Genomic DNA, 16,777 nt, shown 5'->3' with positions numbered 1-16,777 from the left:
CAAAAAAAAAAAAAAAAAGAAAAAGAAAGAAATGGGAGGAAATGGTACCAGTGTGGAGCTCCAGAGCCAGCCCAACACAGAAGTCAGGAGGTGAGATGCCAAGATACTCAGAGGGAAAATCAGGCTGAAAAAGTACATTTGGGCCAGGTGTGGTGGCTCACATCTGTCATCCCAGCACTCTGGAGGTATGCAGGTCACTTGAGGCCAGGAGTTTGAGATAAGCCTGGGTAACATGTCAAAATGCCATCTCTACAAAAAAAATCAAAAAATTAGCCAAACTAGGTGGCACACGCCTGTAGTCCCAGCTACTTGGGAGGCTAAGGTGGGAGAATCGCTTAGGCCTGGGAAGTCGAGGCCGCAAGTGAGCAGAGACTGCACCACGGCACTCCAGACTGGGAGACAGAGCGAGACTGTCTCCAAAAATGCTCAAAAAGTACATTTTGTTCTCCGTATCCATAAAGCTGTGTATGAATGAAAGATTCAGAACAAAATGTTTCCGGCAGTCATCACTGGGCGATGGGGCTTCAGACCATACTTTCTTCATATTTTCCTAATGAGTACATTTATCTGTTGTACAAGCATTTATTACATGTTGGGTGGTGTGCTTTCAGTCTTATCATCAAGTCTAAGGAAAATATATTTACTTTTAGGAATTTATAATGTGGAAAACAAAACCCACAAATGAGGGGTACTCTAACAATGAGGATGGTCGGCCTGTGCACAGCACGTGCGGAAGCACTCTTTCACATGCATTCACTCTCCACAGCATCCCTGAGGCAGGTACTATTACACCCCCATTTTACAAATGAGTGGTATGAGAAACAGAGAGGTTCAGTGACTTGCCAAACGTCACACAGCTAGAAAAAGGCAGAGTTGCTCCCACCCCGGGCAGTCTTTGTCAGAACCCGCGCTTCTCACCACTAAGCTCTACAGTCCCCAGTGGTAACAGCCTGTTCTAAAAAAAACAAAACATCAAACTAAGCGGTTCCTACCTCCTCCCTGCTTTGCAATGATCTCTCCTCTCTTCAGTGCATTACTTAGGATTTCTAAGGAAATCAGGAAGAAAAAAAAATTAGCCAAATTTCTCTATGGCAATAGAAATGTGCTCATTACAGATTCCAGAGTAGAAATACTACTAATAAAAATGACAAGATAAAGGGAAAGGGGTTTGAGAAACACACGCACAGACAAGATCATTTTACAGAGAACTAGGAGAGTCCTTGATGCTGGGTCAGGATGCCAAGACCCCACGTAGCTCCAGAGTCTGAGGCCCAGCGTGTGGGGTCACCTGCGAATGCACCCAGCAGAGACAGGAGTCATATTCATTCATGAACTGAGAGCCAGAGCAAGAAGGGGGCCATCGGGTCTCGCTCAGCGGCAGTTTTCTAAAGCTGGTCCAGGCTCTCAGGACTGAGGCTTCCTTGCCTCACCTGAGCTGGAAAGTAAGCCCCCACCCCCACCACAGCCAACTTCTTGTTCAGAAGACCGCCCAGCATCACCCACTTGGAGCCCACATTTATCCACCCAGAGGCACCTCTCATTATCATAGAGCAAATTAAAGCTGCAGCTCCACGGACAACCTCAACGCTAACAAATGAGCTCTGCGCGGAAATCCTTGAGCATGACAGCCCTGCCTGAAATAAGCTGGGTGTGCTGTGACTAGGCAACAGATAAGGTTTCAGGAAAATACCTAAATGCACCCCCCACCAAGTATCCCAAACACAGTGCTGCTGCTCACTTGCCCACGGCGCACCCACACCTCTTTAAGGTTTGTCTGATGCTATCATAGCATTACCTTTCCAAGCTTCTGGTCCATCTTTTGCTATGTAGAAGACACTTGTACCCACCCGCTCTGGTCTCAAAGTATATGCTCAGCAACTTGGACATTAGCCACGAGGCACATTTCGCTTTATGACCATGGCCACAAAGCCATTAAAACCTGTCCCCCAGCCGCGCAGTGGCTCATGCCTGTAATCCCAGCACTTTGGGAAGCCAAGGCGGGTGGATCACCTGAGGTCAGGATCAGCCTGGCCAACATGGTGAAACCCCGTCTCTACTAAAAATACAAAAATTAGCTGGGTATGATGGCAGGTTCCTGTAATCCCAGTTACTCAGGAGGCTGAGGTGGGAGAATCGCTTGAACCCCGGAGGCAGAGGTTGCAGTGAGCCGAGATCGTGCCACTGCACTCCAGCCTGGGCAACAGAGTGAGACTCTGTCTCAAAGGAAAAAAAAAAAAAAAAAACACCAAACAACAAAAAAAACACCTGCACCCCACACAGCTGCTTCTTATATCCCAACTAACTGCTGTGGGACAAGGTGGGAAAGTTCACCAAGAACCAAGAGACACAGACTTCAGTCTACCAGCAGGTACAGCTCATTCTCCCAGGACGCCTGCGATCCTGCCCGGCATGCCTGAGCCGAGGCTGGCTTTCCAGCACCTAGACCAAGCTCGTCCAACACGTCTTACTTTGCTTTGTTCTGTTTTAGGCTTTTTGGCAGCCTGAAACCACGGTTTTTAAGTTTCTGTCTCTAGTATTAAGTGGAAAAGAAGGATAAGGGGCTTTACTGACCCAAACAGAAACCAACTGAGAACCCATGACTATATTCTCCCATGCACACCCCCGAACTAGATCAAGCTTCCAACTAACACACCTGCAAGACAGCTGCAAAAGCTTTCAACCAACATGCCACTGATTTGCAGAGAATGGCGGAATTCTCCCATCGGCATTCACAGGCCTCCCCACAGACCACAACTGGAGCCTGTTCTGCCCATGTTCCTCCCCTGCCTCACAGAGACCTGCACCCGCCGCCGCCAGCCGCTCTATCTGCGCACACCTGCTGCCTGTGCCAAGCCCGCTGAGCCCCCTAGCAGAGCCGATGCCCTGAGCAGCAGCATCTAGAGCAGCGTCTGGCAACCCATGTCTCCATCAGCGTCCTCACTAGGCCACTTGGATGCACAGACCTCTGGCGATGTCCCAAGTCACCTTTAGTATCGCCTCAGCTACACCTCATCCTTGAAGGTCAAAGACCACAGGCCTATCCAAATTTTTGAAGCAGCAAGTACGGCTGTTTGCACAAAGGAGTGCAAAGATCTACTGCCTAGGCACAGGAAGGGGCACCGAGTAGGAAAGCACTATGGAAAGGAGCACCACAATGGTTCACCTCTCATGGCAAAGGACATGGGAAAGAGGTCAAGAATTGAATCTTGAAAAACCAACCCAACCACTCTGAGAACCCGACGAGATCACCTTACTCATGTAGGTCTGATCACAGCGGCAGCAGGGAATTCCGGGACAGAGATCGCACAGTCCCAATCAGAAAGAAGGTGTAACCGCAGCGGGAGAGGTGGCGCCCTGCTGGTCAGGACAGGAACAGTTTCCTGTGGCCACATGAAGTGACCTCAAAGGCAAGAAGCCCACATCCACCTCTCTGTGCCACTCCAGAAAGCGGAATTAGGCGAGAGGTGCCGCAGAGTGGCAAGAAGCTGAAGGCTCTTATCAAGAAAAAGTTCCTACAGAAGTAAAGATGCCTTTTTTTTTTTAATTTTGAGACAGAGTCTCACTCTGTCACCCAGGCTAGAGTGCAGTCGTGTCATCTCGGCTCACTGCAACCTCTACCTCCCAGGTTCAAGCAATTCTGCCTCAGCCTCCTGAATAGCTGGGATTACAGCATGCACCACCACGCCCGGCTAAATTTTTTGTGTTTGTAGTAGAGACGGGTTTCACCATGTTGGCCAGGCTGGTCTCAAACTCCTAACCTTGTGATCCACCTGCCCAGCCACATGCCATCTATTCTTGCCATAGCTATCCACAAATTAGTATTTGCAAGCAAATGACAGTAAGTTTTAATTTTTTTTTTTTTTTTTTTGAGATGGAGTCTCACTCTGTCACCCAGGCTGGAGTGCAGTGGTGTGACCTCGGCTCACTGCAACCTCCGCCTCCCAGGTTCAAGCAATTCTCTGCCTCAGCCTCCCGAGTAGCTGGGATTACAGGCACCCGCCACCATGCCCGGCTAATTTTTATATTTTTAGTAGAGACGGGGGTTTCACCACATTGGCCAGGCTGGTCTTGAACTCCTAACCTCGTGATTCACCAGCCTCGGCCTCCCAAAGTGCTGGGAATACAGGCATGAGCCACCGCGCCCGGCCAGTAAGTTTTAAAATATTTTTTTGGCCGGGTGCGGTGGCTCATGCCTGTAATCCCAGCACTTTGGGAGGCCAAGGCGTGTGAATCACGAGGTCAGGAGTTCAAGACCAGCCTGGCCAAGATGGTGAAACCCCATCTCTACAAAAATACAAAAAATTAGCCGGACATGGTGGCACGCGCCTGTAATCCCAGCTACTCTGGAGGCTGAGGCAGAGAATTACTTGAACCTGGAGGGGCAGAGCTTGCAGTGAGCCAAGATTGCGCCACTGCGCTCCAGCCTGGGCAATAGAGTGAGACTCTGTCGCAAAAAAAAAAAAAAAAAAATTTTTTTTAAAAAAAATACACCGCTGGCCAGGCATAGTGGCTGTTGCCTATAACCCCAGCACCTTGGGAGGCCAAGGCGGGAGGATCACTTGAGCCCAGGAATTTGTGATAAGCCTGGGCAACATACAGAGACTCTGTCTCTACAAAAAAATAAATTAGCTGGGCATGGTGGCATGTGCCTGTGTTCCTAGCCACTCAGAGGCAGAGGTAGGAGGATTGCTTCAGCCTGCTACAGTGAGATCATACCCACTGCACTCCAGCCCAGATGACAGGGCGAGACTGTCTTAAAAAAGAATCTTGCCCCTCTGATGAGCTGAAGGATGAATCTGATGACCACCTTTCTACGGCCTTCATAAATTTGAAGAATACAGCTAATATACAATGGACATCAACAGACCTGGCGTGATGGCTCACACCTGTAATCCTAGCACTTTGGGAGGCAGAGGCAGGTGGATCACTTGAGGTCAGGACTCAAGACCAGCCTGGCCAACACAGTGAAACCCTATCTCATTAAAAATACAAGAAAATTAGCTGGGTGTGGTGGCGCGCCCCTGCAGTCCCAGCTACTCAAGAGGCTGAAGCAGGAGAACCACTTGAAACCGGGAGGTGGAGGCCGCAGTGAGCTGAGATCGCACCACTGCACTCCAGCCTGGGCAACAAAGTGAGACTCTGTCTTGAAAAAAAAAAAAAAAAGAAAGAAAGAAAGAAGAGGAGGAAATTGCTCTGCCACCTAACCAAAACTGAAAAAATAATTTCTCTGCATACAGATAGGCCTAAATACTCAAGACCTTCCAACTTTAGAAAGCCTCTCTAGTCAGTCTAGATGCCTCTTTCAAAGGCATCAGCAAGTGCACAACTCACTCCATCCTGCTAACTGGACTGGACACCACAGCACCCTGGGGTAAGGAAACTCCTGCCCCAATTAGCAGGGCCTTGAAACACGCTCCAGGCCTAGGGAGCCAGAAAGTCAAGTGCACGCAGCAGTTTCCATTCCCACAGCCTGCACAACCTTATGCCAATTTTTTAAAAAGCCATCTGAAAAGACTTAAAGACAAATAATGCTACTGATATAGCAATAAAACACTAAAAGACCTACATTTTTTACCTAGCTCTAAAACAACATCTTTTTTAAAAGCTTAAAAAAAACCAGCTGACTCTAAGAGAGCAGGGACATCAGGTAAACCCTGGCAGCCTGCACCCCAGAGGGCGGACCCCAGCCACTGAGGCCCACAGGGCCTTCTTACTCATTCCTCTGCCAAGAGGCTCTCCAAAGCTTCGAGATATCCCCATCTCCTTCCTGGCAAGGTCTCTTTCAAGTCCTCCACCCATGCCACGCTCCATCTCTGTGGAAAAATCACCCTAGGCCTTTCCAGGAATACCACTGTGTCTGAGACATCAAAAACAAAACAAAATGTATACACACGACAGCCACCACCAAGTCAGCATGTTTAACTCTTCTGCAGGAAACCATTATTCATTCTTTATTCCCTAAAAAACAAAGTCACTGCAACTGAATGCCTGAACAACCTACCTAACATTAGTCCATCAAGGACCAACGAACAACTTCCATTACAGCCACACAAACCACACATACTGGGTATACCAAGCATTCGCTTCCACAGTAACCAAGAGGTCCCCTGCAGTGCAGCTAAATCAAACGTAGGCTGCAGAAGGTACCACCTACTGGGCACTCAACACATGCCCTACCCCAAAGGCTTTGTGTATAATTCCATCAACTCTTCACAACCATGCCACGCACGCCTGTTACCCTCCACCACCACTACCGCTTTACAAAGAAACAGGCTCACACAATTTAGTAACTTGACCAAGGTCACATGCTGGTGAGAGGTGAGGCAAAGGCTGGGACTCAAATCCAGTGCAAAAGCCCATCCTCTAATACAGAAGCCTGTGCCCTAACACAGAAATGCGTGTGCACGGCGAGACGTATGTCACCACAGAAAGACCTCTCTGCTGACAACTGCAGTGGCTGCATCTACATAATCGGGTTTGGGTCACAACTTTCTCATATTTTGTAAGGTTCTTTTTTTTTTTTTGGAGACAGGGTTTCACTCTGTCAACCCAAGCTCCCAAGCTGGAATGCAGTGGCGTGATCATGCTTCACTGCAGCCTCGATCTCCTGGGCTCAAGTCATCCTCCCACCTGAGTTTCCCAGGCAGCTAGCACAGGTGTACGGCATCATGCCCGGCTAATTTTATTTTTTGTTGAGAGGAGGTCTCACTATGTTGCCCTGGCTGGTCTTGAACTCCTGAGCTCAAGTGATCCTCCTGCCTCAGCCTCCCAAAGTGTTGGGATAACAGGTGTGAGCCACTACACCCAGCCTTACAATGTCTTTTAAAACAAAGGTCCTAGCTTCTGCCGGGAAAGGCCCACCACAGTGGTCACTTGCTTGAGAAGCCTTTCACGATTCCTACTGCTGGCCACTTCTTTCCTTGTGCGTCCATCTCATGCAGGCTGAAATGGGGATCACACTTTTCACGCTGCGAGGTCCTTGAAGAATCTCTCCCTCCCATGCTGAGAGGGCCTTGAAGAATCTAGTTATTATTAATCTCGCTCCTTAGAAATGTCAGGTAAGACAGGTGCGATGTAATGAACACCTTGCATTATACAGCCAGAGTCCCTATCTTTGAATAAAATAAGCAATTCCATTAGAGATGTGGCAGCAGCAGCACATTATGAATTAACAAGGACTGGCTGCCAATGGTGGGCTTAACATTCCTAGTTTGAATTAACCCAAGTGACCTCATGGTTCAGCATGCTCCTCACGGGTGCTATCTGCTGGTTAGCAGAGCCCAGGAGTCGGTGGCGGTGGGAGGGTGGGGGGGACAGCGGCAGGGACAGAACCCTGCAGCCCCGCAGCGGCATCCTCATGGAGTTCTGCTGCTCTCCTTCCATCCTGCCACCTGTCTGCAAGAAGGCAGCACCCCACTCCAGACAAGCATGCCACAGGCTGGCATCAGGATGTTGGCAAGGACCTCACAACTCATCTTACTGGCTGTCAACAGGGCCCCAGAGCTCAGGGAGCACCATGAATTCCAATTTACACCCACAAAGGGTAGCATTTTCACTGTCAAACACTGCCTCACTACAGTCAGTTTCTGACATTTAACAATCTCTCTTTTTTAACGTTAATCTCAATGCGCTGGGATTACAGGTGTGAGCCACCGCGCCTGGCCGACATTTAACGATCTTTTGATTTACATTTTTATAGCCACTCTATCAAGATTTGACTCATGCTGAGTGTGGGTCCTGGGAACCTGCATGACCAGCAGTCTGATGGGAGCACCCATGACCATAATGGCTACACTCTAGTCATGAATTAACATTTCATTAAACCCAAACGTCTGCTTCAATTCTTCCTTCAGTGTGACGTACAGTTTCCTTGCAGTGCCCAAGGGCTCTAGAGCTCATCCCACCCAAACCAAAGAACGCTGGTCAAGTGGGAAGAAGTCCCTGTTCTCAGCTGTAGAGGGTGTGGGGAGCACTCCGAGTGCCGTATCTCAGAACATCTAAGAACAGTCTAGGAAAACACACTCCATTTGTGGTTCTCCAGAGAATCAGCACTTGGAATCCTTTGCCACCACGTACCCCAGGCTCTGAATCCTGACTGCGAGATTACACCTGCCAGTTCACCACCGACTGTGTCACACGGCTCAGCACAGCTCCCAGGCCAACCCATCCTGATTTCCATCTACTTCTAAACTGCATCACTCTACTCCTCACAGCAACAACTCAAATTCCCTAATGACTAATCTGTTCTTTAAAAAAAAAAAAAAAAAAAGAGAGATGGGGTTTCGCAGTGTTGCCTAGGCTGATCCTGAACTCCTGAGCTCAAGCAATCCTCTTACCCCAGCCTCCCAAAGTGTTGGGATTACAGGCGTGAGCCAGCACACCCAGACTAATCTGCTCTGAGTAACATTTTACCAAGCCAGATTTCTGAAACTTTTTTTAAAAATTAAAATCCCATGCACACACAAGTTACAGGCAAGCTTGAATGTACACTGGAAACGCAGACCTTTGTTGCTTTATTACTAATGGTGACAACTTTCCTACATCCTTTTACCAGCTTCTAGAACAAGGCACCCGTGAAGAGGGCAACACACATCATGCCCCACTGCTCCCTGTGCACCGGAAGAAGGGCCTGATCATCAGGGACAGCCGCCTTTCAAGCCTGACAATGATGTCTGTCCTTGTACCATTTTCACATCCTTTGTTATGGCAGACCCGCAAAGGAAGGTTTATACCTAAATCCCTAATGACTTCTCATTCCAAGAAAGTTTCTGCGTAAAAAAGCAGCAGCTTTCCTGCAGTGAAGGGGAAGGTCAAAGAGTCACCAACACATAGAGGATTTCAAAAAGGAAAATTTCCAATTTCTCATGCACACTCTACAGCCCTGCTGGTGCCCTGGGCCAAGTGCTGTGCTGGAGGCACTTCTAAAAGGCAGGATTCCCACATGATGAAGTGCCAGGCTCTGGAGCCAAACAGCCTGGGTTCACATGCAGGCATCACTGTTTACCAGTCACTTAACCTAGGCATGTCACTCTCTGTGCCTCAGTTTCAGATGAAACAAGGATAGCAGTATGTACATATCATGTGGTTCTCACAAGGACTAAATGAAATACTACATTGTTATTATATTATTATATTTCTGCTAAAAAGTAGGGGGCGGGTGCCGAGCATGGTGGCTCACGCCTGTAATCCCAGCACTTTGGGAGGCTGAGGCAGGCGGATCACATGAAGTCAGGAGTTCGAGGCCAGCCTGGCCAACATGGTGAAACTCCGACTGTACTAAACATATAAAAATTAGCCAGGCATGGTGGCGCACACCTGTAATCCCACCTACTCAGGAGGCTGGGGCAGGAGAATCACTCAAACCTGGGAGGCGGAGGTTGCAGTGAGCCAAGATCGCACCATTGCACTCCAGCCTGAGTGACAGAGTGAGACCCTGTCTCAAAAAAAAAAAAAAAAAAAAAATTTGGTGGAGGATTTGAATTATACTAAACCAGAATTTGCATTATGTAAATGCTAAATTAAAAGAGCCTGTGATTTTTATTAACGCCTCTATAGACAACTTGTAGCTGGGGCAGATGACCAAGAACTACCCTTTGCAGCACTCCCAGAGACAAACTTGATTACAAACTTTAAAGAATCCCTCGTACTCGGAGACCATAACCACGAACGTGTACATGCTTTTTAACACTGTACTCGAAAATTACTGCAGAGCTTGGGAACACAGGAAATCTCAAAAAACTAGCGACCAAGTGAAGTAAGTCTACTATTATGTCTAGTTTTTGAAATATTTAAGGCAATTCAAAAGACATTTGATTCGGTTGAAAAGCAGAAGTGAGAAACCACTTATTCAGTGGGTCTGCAGCCTAAAAGTCACCTGAGAGGCAACAGCTGGCAAAGGGTGAGTGAAAGCAGGAAGAAAACACGATGCTTACCATTTATCCTGCCCATGTTCATCCCAGATCCAAATCGACCCATGTTTTCCATACCACCACCAAAGGGCCCCTCCATTCCTGCAAGAGAGGTTCACATTTCAGCATCATCCAACAAGACTCCTTAGACTAAGCAGGGAAAGAAAAATTCTATCACATGTTTCAACTGGGGTATCTTCTGCCAAGAACTTACCAAGTTTAAGGGCTTTTGAAAAACAAAAAAATGCTAGCACCCTTGTTTAAAAATCACCCATCTTCAAAAAGCTGGTCTGATCCAACCCCCTCAATGAATAGACAAGCAAAAAGAGGCACAGAGATGGAGTGGTCTGCCCAAGGTCACAGAGCTAGTTAGTGAGACAGCCAGAACCAAAAGCCAAGACACCCGCTGGAAGGATGGACAGGCAGGAGGAAGTCATTTCTAGACTCAAACTGAAACCAAAGAGAATTTCATGCAGGGTTTAAACAAGAAAAGAGGAAAGAGAGAAAACTATGCCTAAAAGTGATTATGCTTGTACTTCATTTTAAATTTCTTACCTCCCATTTTATTTATTCCAAATCCTATGCCTTCCATTCCCATTCCTTAAAAAGAAAAAGTCAATGCAAACTAAAATTATGTCAAAGCAGTAAATAACGTTTGAACTTAAAAAGCATAATTCCAAACCAGCAAATGAACTCAAAAGAAAATTCCTGATGACAAGTATATTTTATATATTTTAATCAGCAAGAAAAAAAGCCCTTACCATTTCAACTGTCAAATATCATATAGCTATTTTTTTTTTTTTTTAAACACAGTATTGCTCTGTCACCCAGGCTGGAATGCAATGGCACAATCTTGGCTCACTGCAACCTCCACCTCCCGGGTTCAAGCAATTCTCCTGCCTCAGCCTCCCGACTAGCTGAGATTACAGGCGCCTGCTACCATGCCTGGCTAATCTTTTTCTGAGGGATCTACATACTTTAATGACCCAGTCGGGCAGGGTTTTTGTGTTTTTTTGTTTTTGAGACAGGGTCTCCTTCTGTCACTGAGGCTGGAATGCAGTGGCATGGTCACAGCTCCCTGCAGCCTCAACATCCCAGGCTCAAGTGATCCTCTTGCCTCAGCCTCCCAAGTAGCTGGGACTACAGGTGTACGCCACCACACCTGGCTAATTTTTTTTATATTTTGTAGAGATGGAGTCTCACTATGTTGCCTAGACTAGTCTCAAACCCTCGGCCTCCAAATTGCTGGGATTACAGGCATAAGCCACCACATCAGGCCTCAAGTTAGGCAGTATTAAACATGAAATAGACGCATTCTATGGAACATAAACTTTTTAGAAAATTTTAGGGAACAGAAGTAGATTTTTTTAAAAATCCCTGTTAAGGGTGGGCGTGGTGACTCACGCCTGTAATCCCAGCACTTCAGGAAGCCAAGGCGGGTGGATCACCTGAGGTCAGGAGTTCCAGCCCGGCCTGACCAATATGGTGAAACCCTGTCTCTACTAAATACAAAAAATTAGCTGGGTGTGGTGGCACATGCCTGTAATCCCAGCTACTTGGGAGGCTGAGGCAGGAGAATCGCTTGAACCCAGGAGGCAGAGATTGAGTGCAGTAAGCTGAGACTGAGCCATTATTGCACTCCAGCCTGGGCAACAAGAGCAAAATTCCGTCTCAATCAATCAATCAATCAATCAATCCCTGTTAAAGGTAAAATCTTCAAAATAAAACACCAAGACTTCCTCCCCAACCCCCCAGTCTTTCTGTTTAGATGTCAGACATGGGGTGTGTGTGTTTTGGGTCGGGGGAAACGTTAACAGCCATTTGAAGTTGTGGCCCAGAATTTAAGTCAGCCCTAGGGTGACTCTGGAAGAGAGTCTAGGGATATGCAACACCGACAATGGTGGGATAGAGGGGCTTCCATATTCCAATTTCAAAGGATTCCAACAAAGACCAAAGTCTGAGGTCATAAAAATGACATATTCCTTAATAGAATCAAAATACATCATTACACAGAAATGAAAATGCTAAACAGCAAAGCCTGAGTTTATTCTACACATCAAAGCTTTCATGCAGGTTTTTTTTTGGGGGGGTTTGTTTTCTTCTTTTTTTTTTTTTTGGAGACGGACTCTCGCTCTGTTGCCAGGCTGAAGGGCAGTCATGTGATCTCAGCTCACTGCAACCTCCACCTCCCAGGTTCAAGTGATCTCCTGCCTCAGCCTCCCGAGTAGCTGGGATTACAGGCGCACGCCACCACGCCTGGCTAATTTTTGTATTTTTAGTAGAGATGGAGTTTTGCCACGTGGGCCAAGCTGGTCTCAAATTCCCGACCTCGGGTGATCTGCCTGCCTCGGCCTCCCAAAGTGCTGGGATCCCTGCCTTCTTAAAGACAACACTGTCCACCATGCTTCCTGTGACGGCCATGTTGTCACAGAGTGAGGCCCTCTCCATCTTTTTTTTCTGTCACCTAGGCTGGAGTGCAATGGCGCAATCTCGGCTCACTGCAACCTCCGCCTCCCGGGTTCAAGCAATTCTCCTGCCTCAGCCTCTTGAGTAACTGGGATTACAGGCATGCCCCACCACGCCCGGCTAATTGTTGTATTTTTAGTAGAGATGGGGTTTCACCATGTTGGCCAGGATGGTCTCAAACTCCTGACCTTGTGATCCGCCTACCTCGGCCTCCCAAAGTGCTGGGATTACAGGCGTGAGCCACCTTGCCTGGCCTCTCCACCTTTTTTGCATCTATCAATGCCCCTAGCTCTCTAGCAGCAGCTGTGCAAACACCAGGAGGGCCCAAAGGGGTCTTGGTAAGACACTTTTCAGGGCACTGCGGCAGTGCTATAGTCCCGTGGTCAGGAGACCTGCAGCCTGTCAGTAACTGACAGTGTGACCTTGAGCAAGATCAACTCTCTGGCTTGCCTCCTCTTATCAAATGGCACAACTATTTCATCTTAGAAGGTTGTTGTGAGGTTACAATGAAAAAGCATAATGACTTTTTAAAAAATGACTCAACTTGATAAAAATACAAAATACTGCCTTTATTCAAAATGAGGCAGAGATGAATAAGGAGGGAATTTTGTCCCAGTTAAATATTTATTCCATTTAAACTACTCAAAGTCCAGTTGCCCCAATAATTAACAATTTTCACTTCCCCAAACCACCAAGCAAGGTGCACTGTCATTCTCACCTGCGGGACCTATGTTTCCCATTCCGATGCCTTTATTCAGGTGATTGGCATCAATGGGTTGCCCTCCTGGTCCTAACCCCATGCCAATACCACCAAGGCCATCTGGAAAGAAAAGAGAAAGAAGCTTAGTTTTCCCCTATTTAGCAAACCTTGACCCTCAAAGGAAAAGAGTGTTTAGTGAGTTGCAGCTATCCACTTCAGCCTACCCACCCCCACCCACCAGTGACCCCAGGGCCCAATGCAAAATTCAACATCGGCACACTTGGAAACAGAGCCTTGTTGTGGCGTTTGGGATATGTGTGTATACAACAAAGGCGGCTGAAAACCAACACGGGAAAGTTAACAACCCCCACACTAAGATTCTTGAGAGCCTATTTGTTTCACTAACCCATGGACTGAGAACTGTCTGATCAAAAAAGGTGACTCAAGACATCAGGTGGCAAGCAGCACAAATGTGCCCAATCCCTAGTAGCCCAAAGGATGTTTCTCATGAAAAAACACGTTACAAACCAGCCAATCAACATCCTGGGTGTACACTACTCTCTGAATCTGGGTGGTTTTAGTAACAATGAAGCTAATGTATGTATTCAAAGAACCTATCTTCCTTCCCCCAAAGCTTCCTAACCCACAACTGGATACCCAGCCCACACTCAACTCCATGCCCTACCAACACAGACAGGGACACAGAAATACACGCTGGTCTCTGGAAACAGCCAAAAGAGCTGACACTTGCAATATTTGGGGTAACCACCATCTGAGGCTTAAACTACAACCAGGTAAGGTTTTAAAAATCATAACAAGGGCAGGCGCAGTGGCTCACGCCTGAAATCCCAGCACTTTGGGAGGCCAAGGCGGGTGGATCACCTGAGGTCACGAGCTCGAGACCATCCTGGCCAACATGGCAAAACCCCATCTCTACTAAAAAAAAACAAAAATTTGCCTGGCATGGTGGCACATGCCTGTAATCGCTGCTACTTGGGAGGCTGACAGGAGAATCACTAGAACCCAGGAAATGGAGGTTGCAGCGAGCCGAGACCACACCACTGCACTCCAGCCTGGGCGACAGAGCGAGACTCCATCAAAAAGAAAGAAAAAGGAAGAAAGGAAGAAAGGAAGGAAAGAAAGCAAACAAAGTTCATTTAAAAAGTAAATAAAACCTGCCACCACTTCCCAGGCGTTTCATCTGATGAACATTCCATCTTTAATTGCATAGCAACAGCAGCAAGAGATCGCCACGGTGACTTACTCCCCCAAGCATTGAAGGCTTTGAAGTCAAGCCTCCGAAATGGCCGGGAGACCAAGAGCCATGGATAACAGGCTCCCTGGAGCAGTGTGCTCCTCCTCCTGCTCCAGCACAAAAGTCAACAAGAGCCATCGCCATGGTCCAGGGTGACCACTGCTCAGGTGAGCACACTGACAATTTATTTGGGAAATGAGTATGTTATGTCCAGGAAATGCAATCCTTCTCTAACTAATGTTGCCTTTCAACAGATGAGCCTTCTCATGAAGCCACAGATTTCCCTTCAAGATACATCTGTCATGCTGCCATAATGCTACGCTGCAAAGGTGCTCTGGCCTGGGCTCCCATCCAACTGAGTAGGGCCCTGAGCTTGAGCTGCTGCTCCAGACCAGACCCCCTCAACCCGCCTGGTGGAGGTCACCCCAGCACAGCACACACAGGCCTCTCACCCTCACCCATCTTCCTTCTCCAGGAGAGCTTTACCTGCGCCAGTGATTCCCTGAGTCGTCCCACTGCTGTATGCACTGAGGTTCTTGCTTCCAGCCTCTGGCTTATCTATGACTCTGCACTAATATTTGCCAGTTCTACCTATGTGGTGGCCCATCAACTAGCCTTCCCTGTCACGAGACAGATTTTCACCTGGGTGTCACAAATAGCTGATCCCTTTCCCCTCTGCATACAAATTATTTGTTCAAGACACTTCACATACCATAAAACTCAAAGTATTCGGTGGTTTTTAGTACATTCAGATATATGCAACTATCACTACCATTTAATTCCAGAACATTTTCATCACCCAAAAAAGAAATCCAACCTTATTAGGAGTCCCGTCCCTATTTACTCCTTCCCGGCCTCAGGCAACCACTAATCTACTTTCTGCCTTTATGCATTTATCTATGCGGAGCATTTCCTGTAGATGAAATCGAGGTTCATCCACACTGCAGCATGTGTCTTTCATCCTGCTGCAAACATCTGCGTGCGAATTTCTGTGTAGATGTCTAGTGCGCACTGCTAGCCCACATGGGACTAACCAGTATCTTCTGAATTAGAGTGCAGCCTGGTTTTCATTCCCTTCACAGGTTCTGATTCTTCCTTCCCCAGGACACTTTCAAAATGCCTAACCACATCCTCTACAACCTGGTATTACAATCCTAGGATTACCACGAGGTAATCCTAACAATATCCTCAAGTTGTGAATCTCTGCTCATTTCTCACCCTGAAAAATCTATAGAAAAGAACTGGCCAAGAGAACTGAGGGCTAACCTGGCACAGGTTCAAGTGAAACCATATGGTAATTTTCTGTTTATTAGTGTAACTCCAATTCAAACTCTCAGCCCTAATCACTGAAACACTTACGGGGAAGTTGTTGTGGACGCTCAGGAGGGAAGAAATCTCCTTTTGGTAAGGCCCTCTCATCCTGAAAGAGAAAGAAAACGAATAAATCTCAGTATCCAGTGCAGCAGTGTTTGCAACAGCAAAAGACTGAAACGGCCCCCCATCAAGAAAGGACCAGCTAAACACATTATCCATGCCATGGAGTAATATGCAAGGGTAGAAAGGCATGCGGAGCGTGCTTCCTATTTTATGTCAAGGGGAAGGATCAAAAGACACATGGATATTATTGTGGGGGATGATGGGGACCTGGGCAAGAAGTCCAAGTAGGACTCACACTATCTTCACACTACCTTTTCATGCTTTTTGACTTTTGAGTCACGTGAATCTATCATCTATTCAAAAAACTTACCTACTCTATTTAGAGTAATGAAAAAATTGCTTTATAGTTTATCTTTTTCCTGAATTTGAGTCCCAACTAGACTGCCCTCAGCATGTTCCAGTCATGCCTGTAGTAATTATTATCTTTGGCACAGTTACGGCAGAGCAAATGTTTATTAAGATTGAAACGCTCCAACAGACCTTTAAAAGCTGTCTGAATCAATGACTTAATTATGTTCACAACAGATTTGATGCTAACCAAACATTATACTGTAATACTTTGAAAAACTGGAACCCCACATATATAACCATTCTTTGAAACGCATCACTTGCTCAACCAGGATACCCAGGTGACTTCCTGAAAGCGCCATGAACAGTCAACTGTGCAAAAGGAAAAATATCTAATGCAGTCAAGAGCTGCCATGAGCAAAATGTTTTTTTTTCTCTTTTCTTTTTTGTCTTGAGACGGAGTCTCACTCTGTTGCCCAGGCTGGAGTGCAGTGGCACGATCTCGGCTCACTGCAGCCTCTGCCTCCCACGTTCAAGTGATTCTCCTGCCTCAGCCTCCCGAGTAGCTGGACTACAGGCGCGTGCCACCACGCCCAGCTAATTTTTGTATTTTTAGTAGAGACGGAGGAGTTCCACCACGTTGGTCAGGCTGGTGTCGAACTGCTGACCTCATGATCCGCCTGCCTCAGACTCCCAAAGTGCTGGGATTACAGGCGTGAACCA

The 16,777-nt window shown here is 47.2% G+C and overlaps 1 protein-coding gene across 8 annotated transcripts in view; it reads right to left on the bottom strand.

Moving 5' to 3' along the window:
* The window catches only part of HNRNPM (heterogeneous nuclear ribonucleoprotein M), a 44,441-nt gene that overhangs the window by 4,926 nt on the left and 22,738 nt on the right, over positions 1–16,777 (bottom strand). For 2 of the 8 annotated variants that reach the window (XM_019015188.4, XM_004059930.5), the window contains 5 exons: positions 15,689–15,749; positions 13,093–13,194; positions 10,464–10,508; positions 9,933–10,010; positions 993–1,046 (listed from right to left, as the gene is read on the bottom strand). In XM_019015188.4, the coding sequence (XP_018870733.1) occupies positions 993–1,046; positions 9,933–10,010; positions 10,464–10,508; positions 13,093–13,194; positions 15,689–15,749 (340 nt within the window). The remainder of the gene's footprint in view (positions 1–992; positions 1,047–9,932; positions 10,011–10,463; positions 10,509–13,092; positions 13,195–15,688; positions 15,750–16,777) is intronic. The other 6 variants (XM_063700943.1, XM_055371534.2, XM_063700944.1 and 3 more) reach the window with 3 other exon arrangements.

The sequence above is a fragment of the Gorilla gorilla genome, chromosome 20 (assembly GCF_029281585.2).
Source record: "Gorilla gorilla gorilla isolate KB3781 chromosome 20, NHGRI_mGorGor1-v2.1_pri, whole genome shotgun sequence".
Lineage (NCBI taxonomy): Eukaryota > Metazoa > Chordata > Mammalia > Primates > Hominidae > Gorilla > Gorilla gorilla.
The sequence above is the reverse complement of the archived record's forward strand: the minus strand, read 5'-3'. Positions and strand labels throughout refer to the sequence as shown.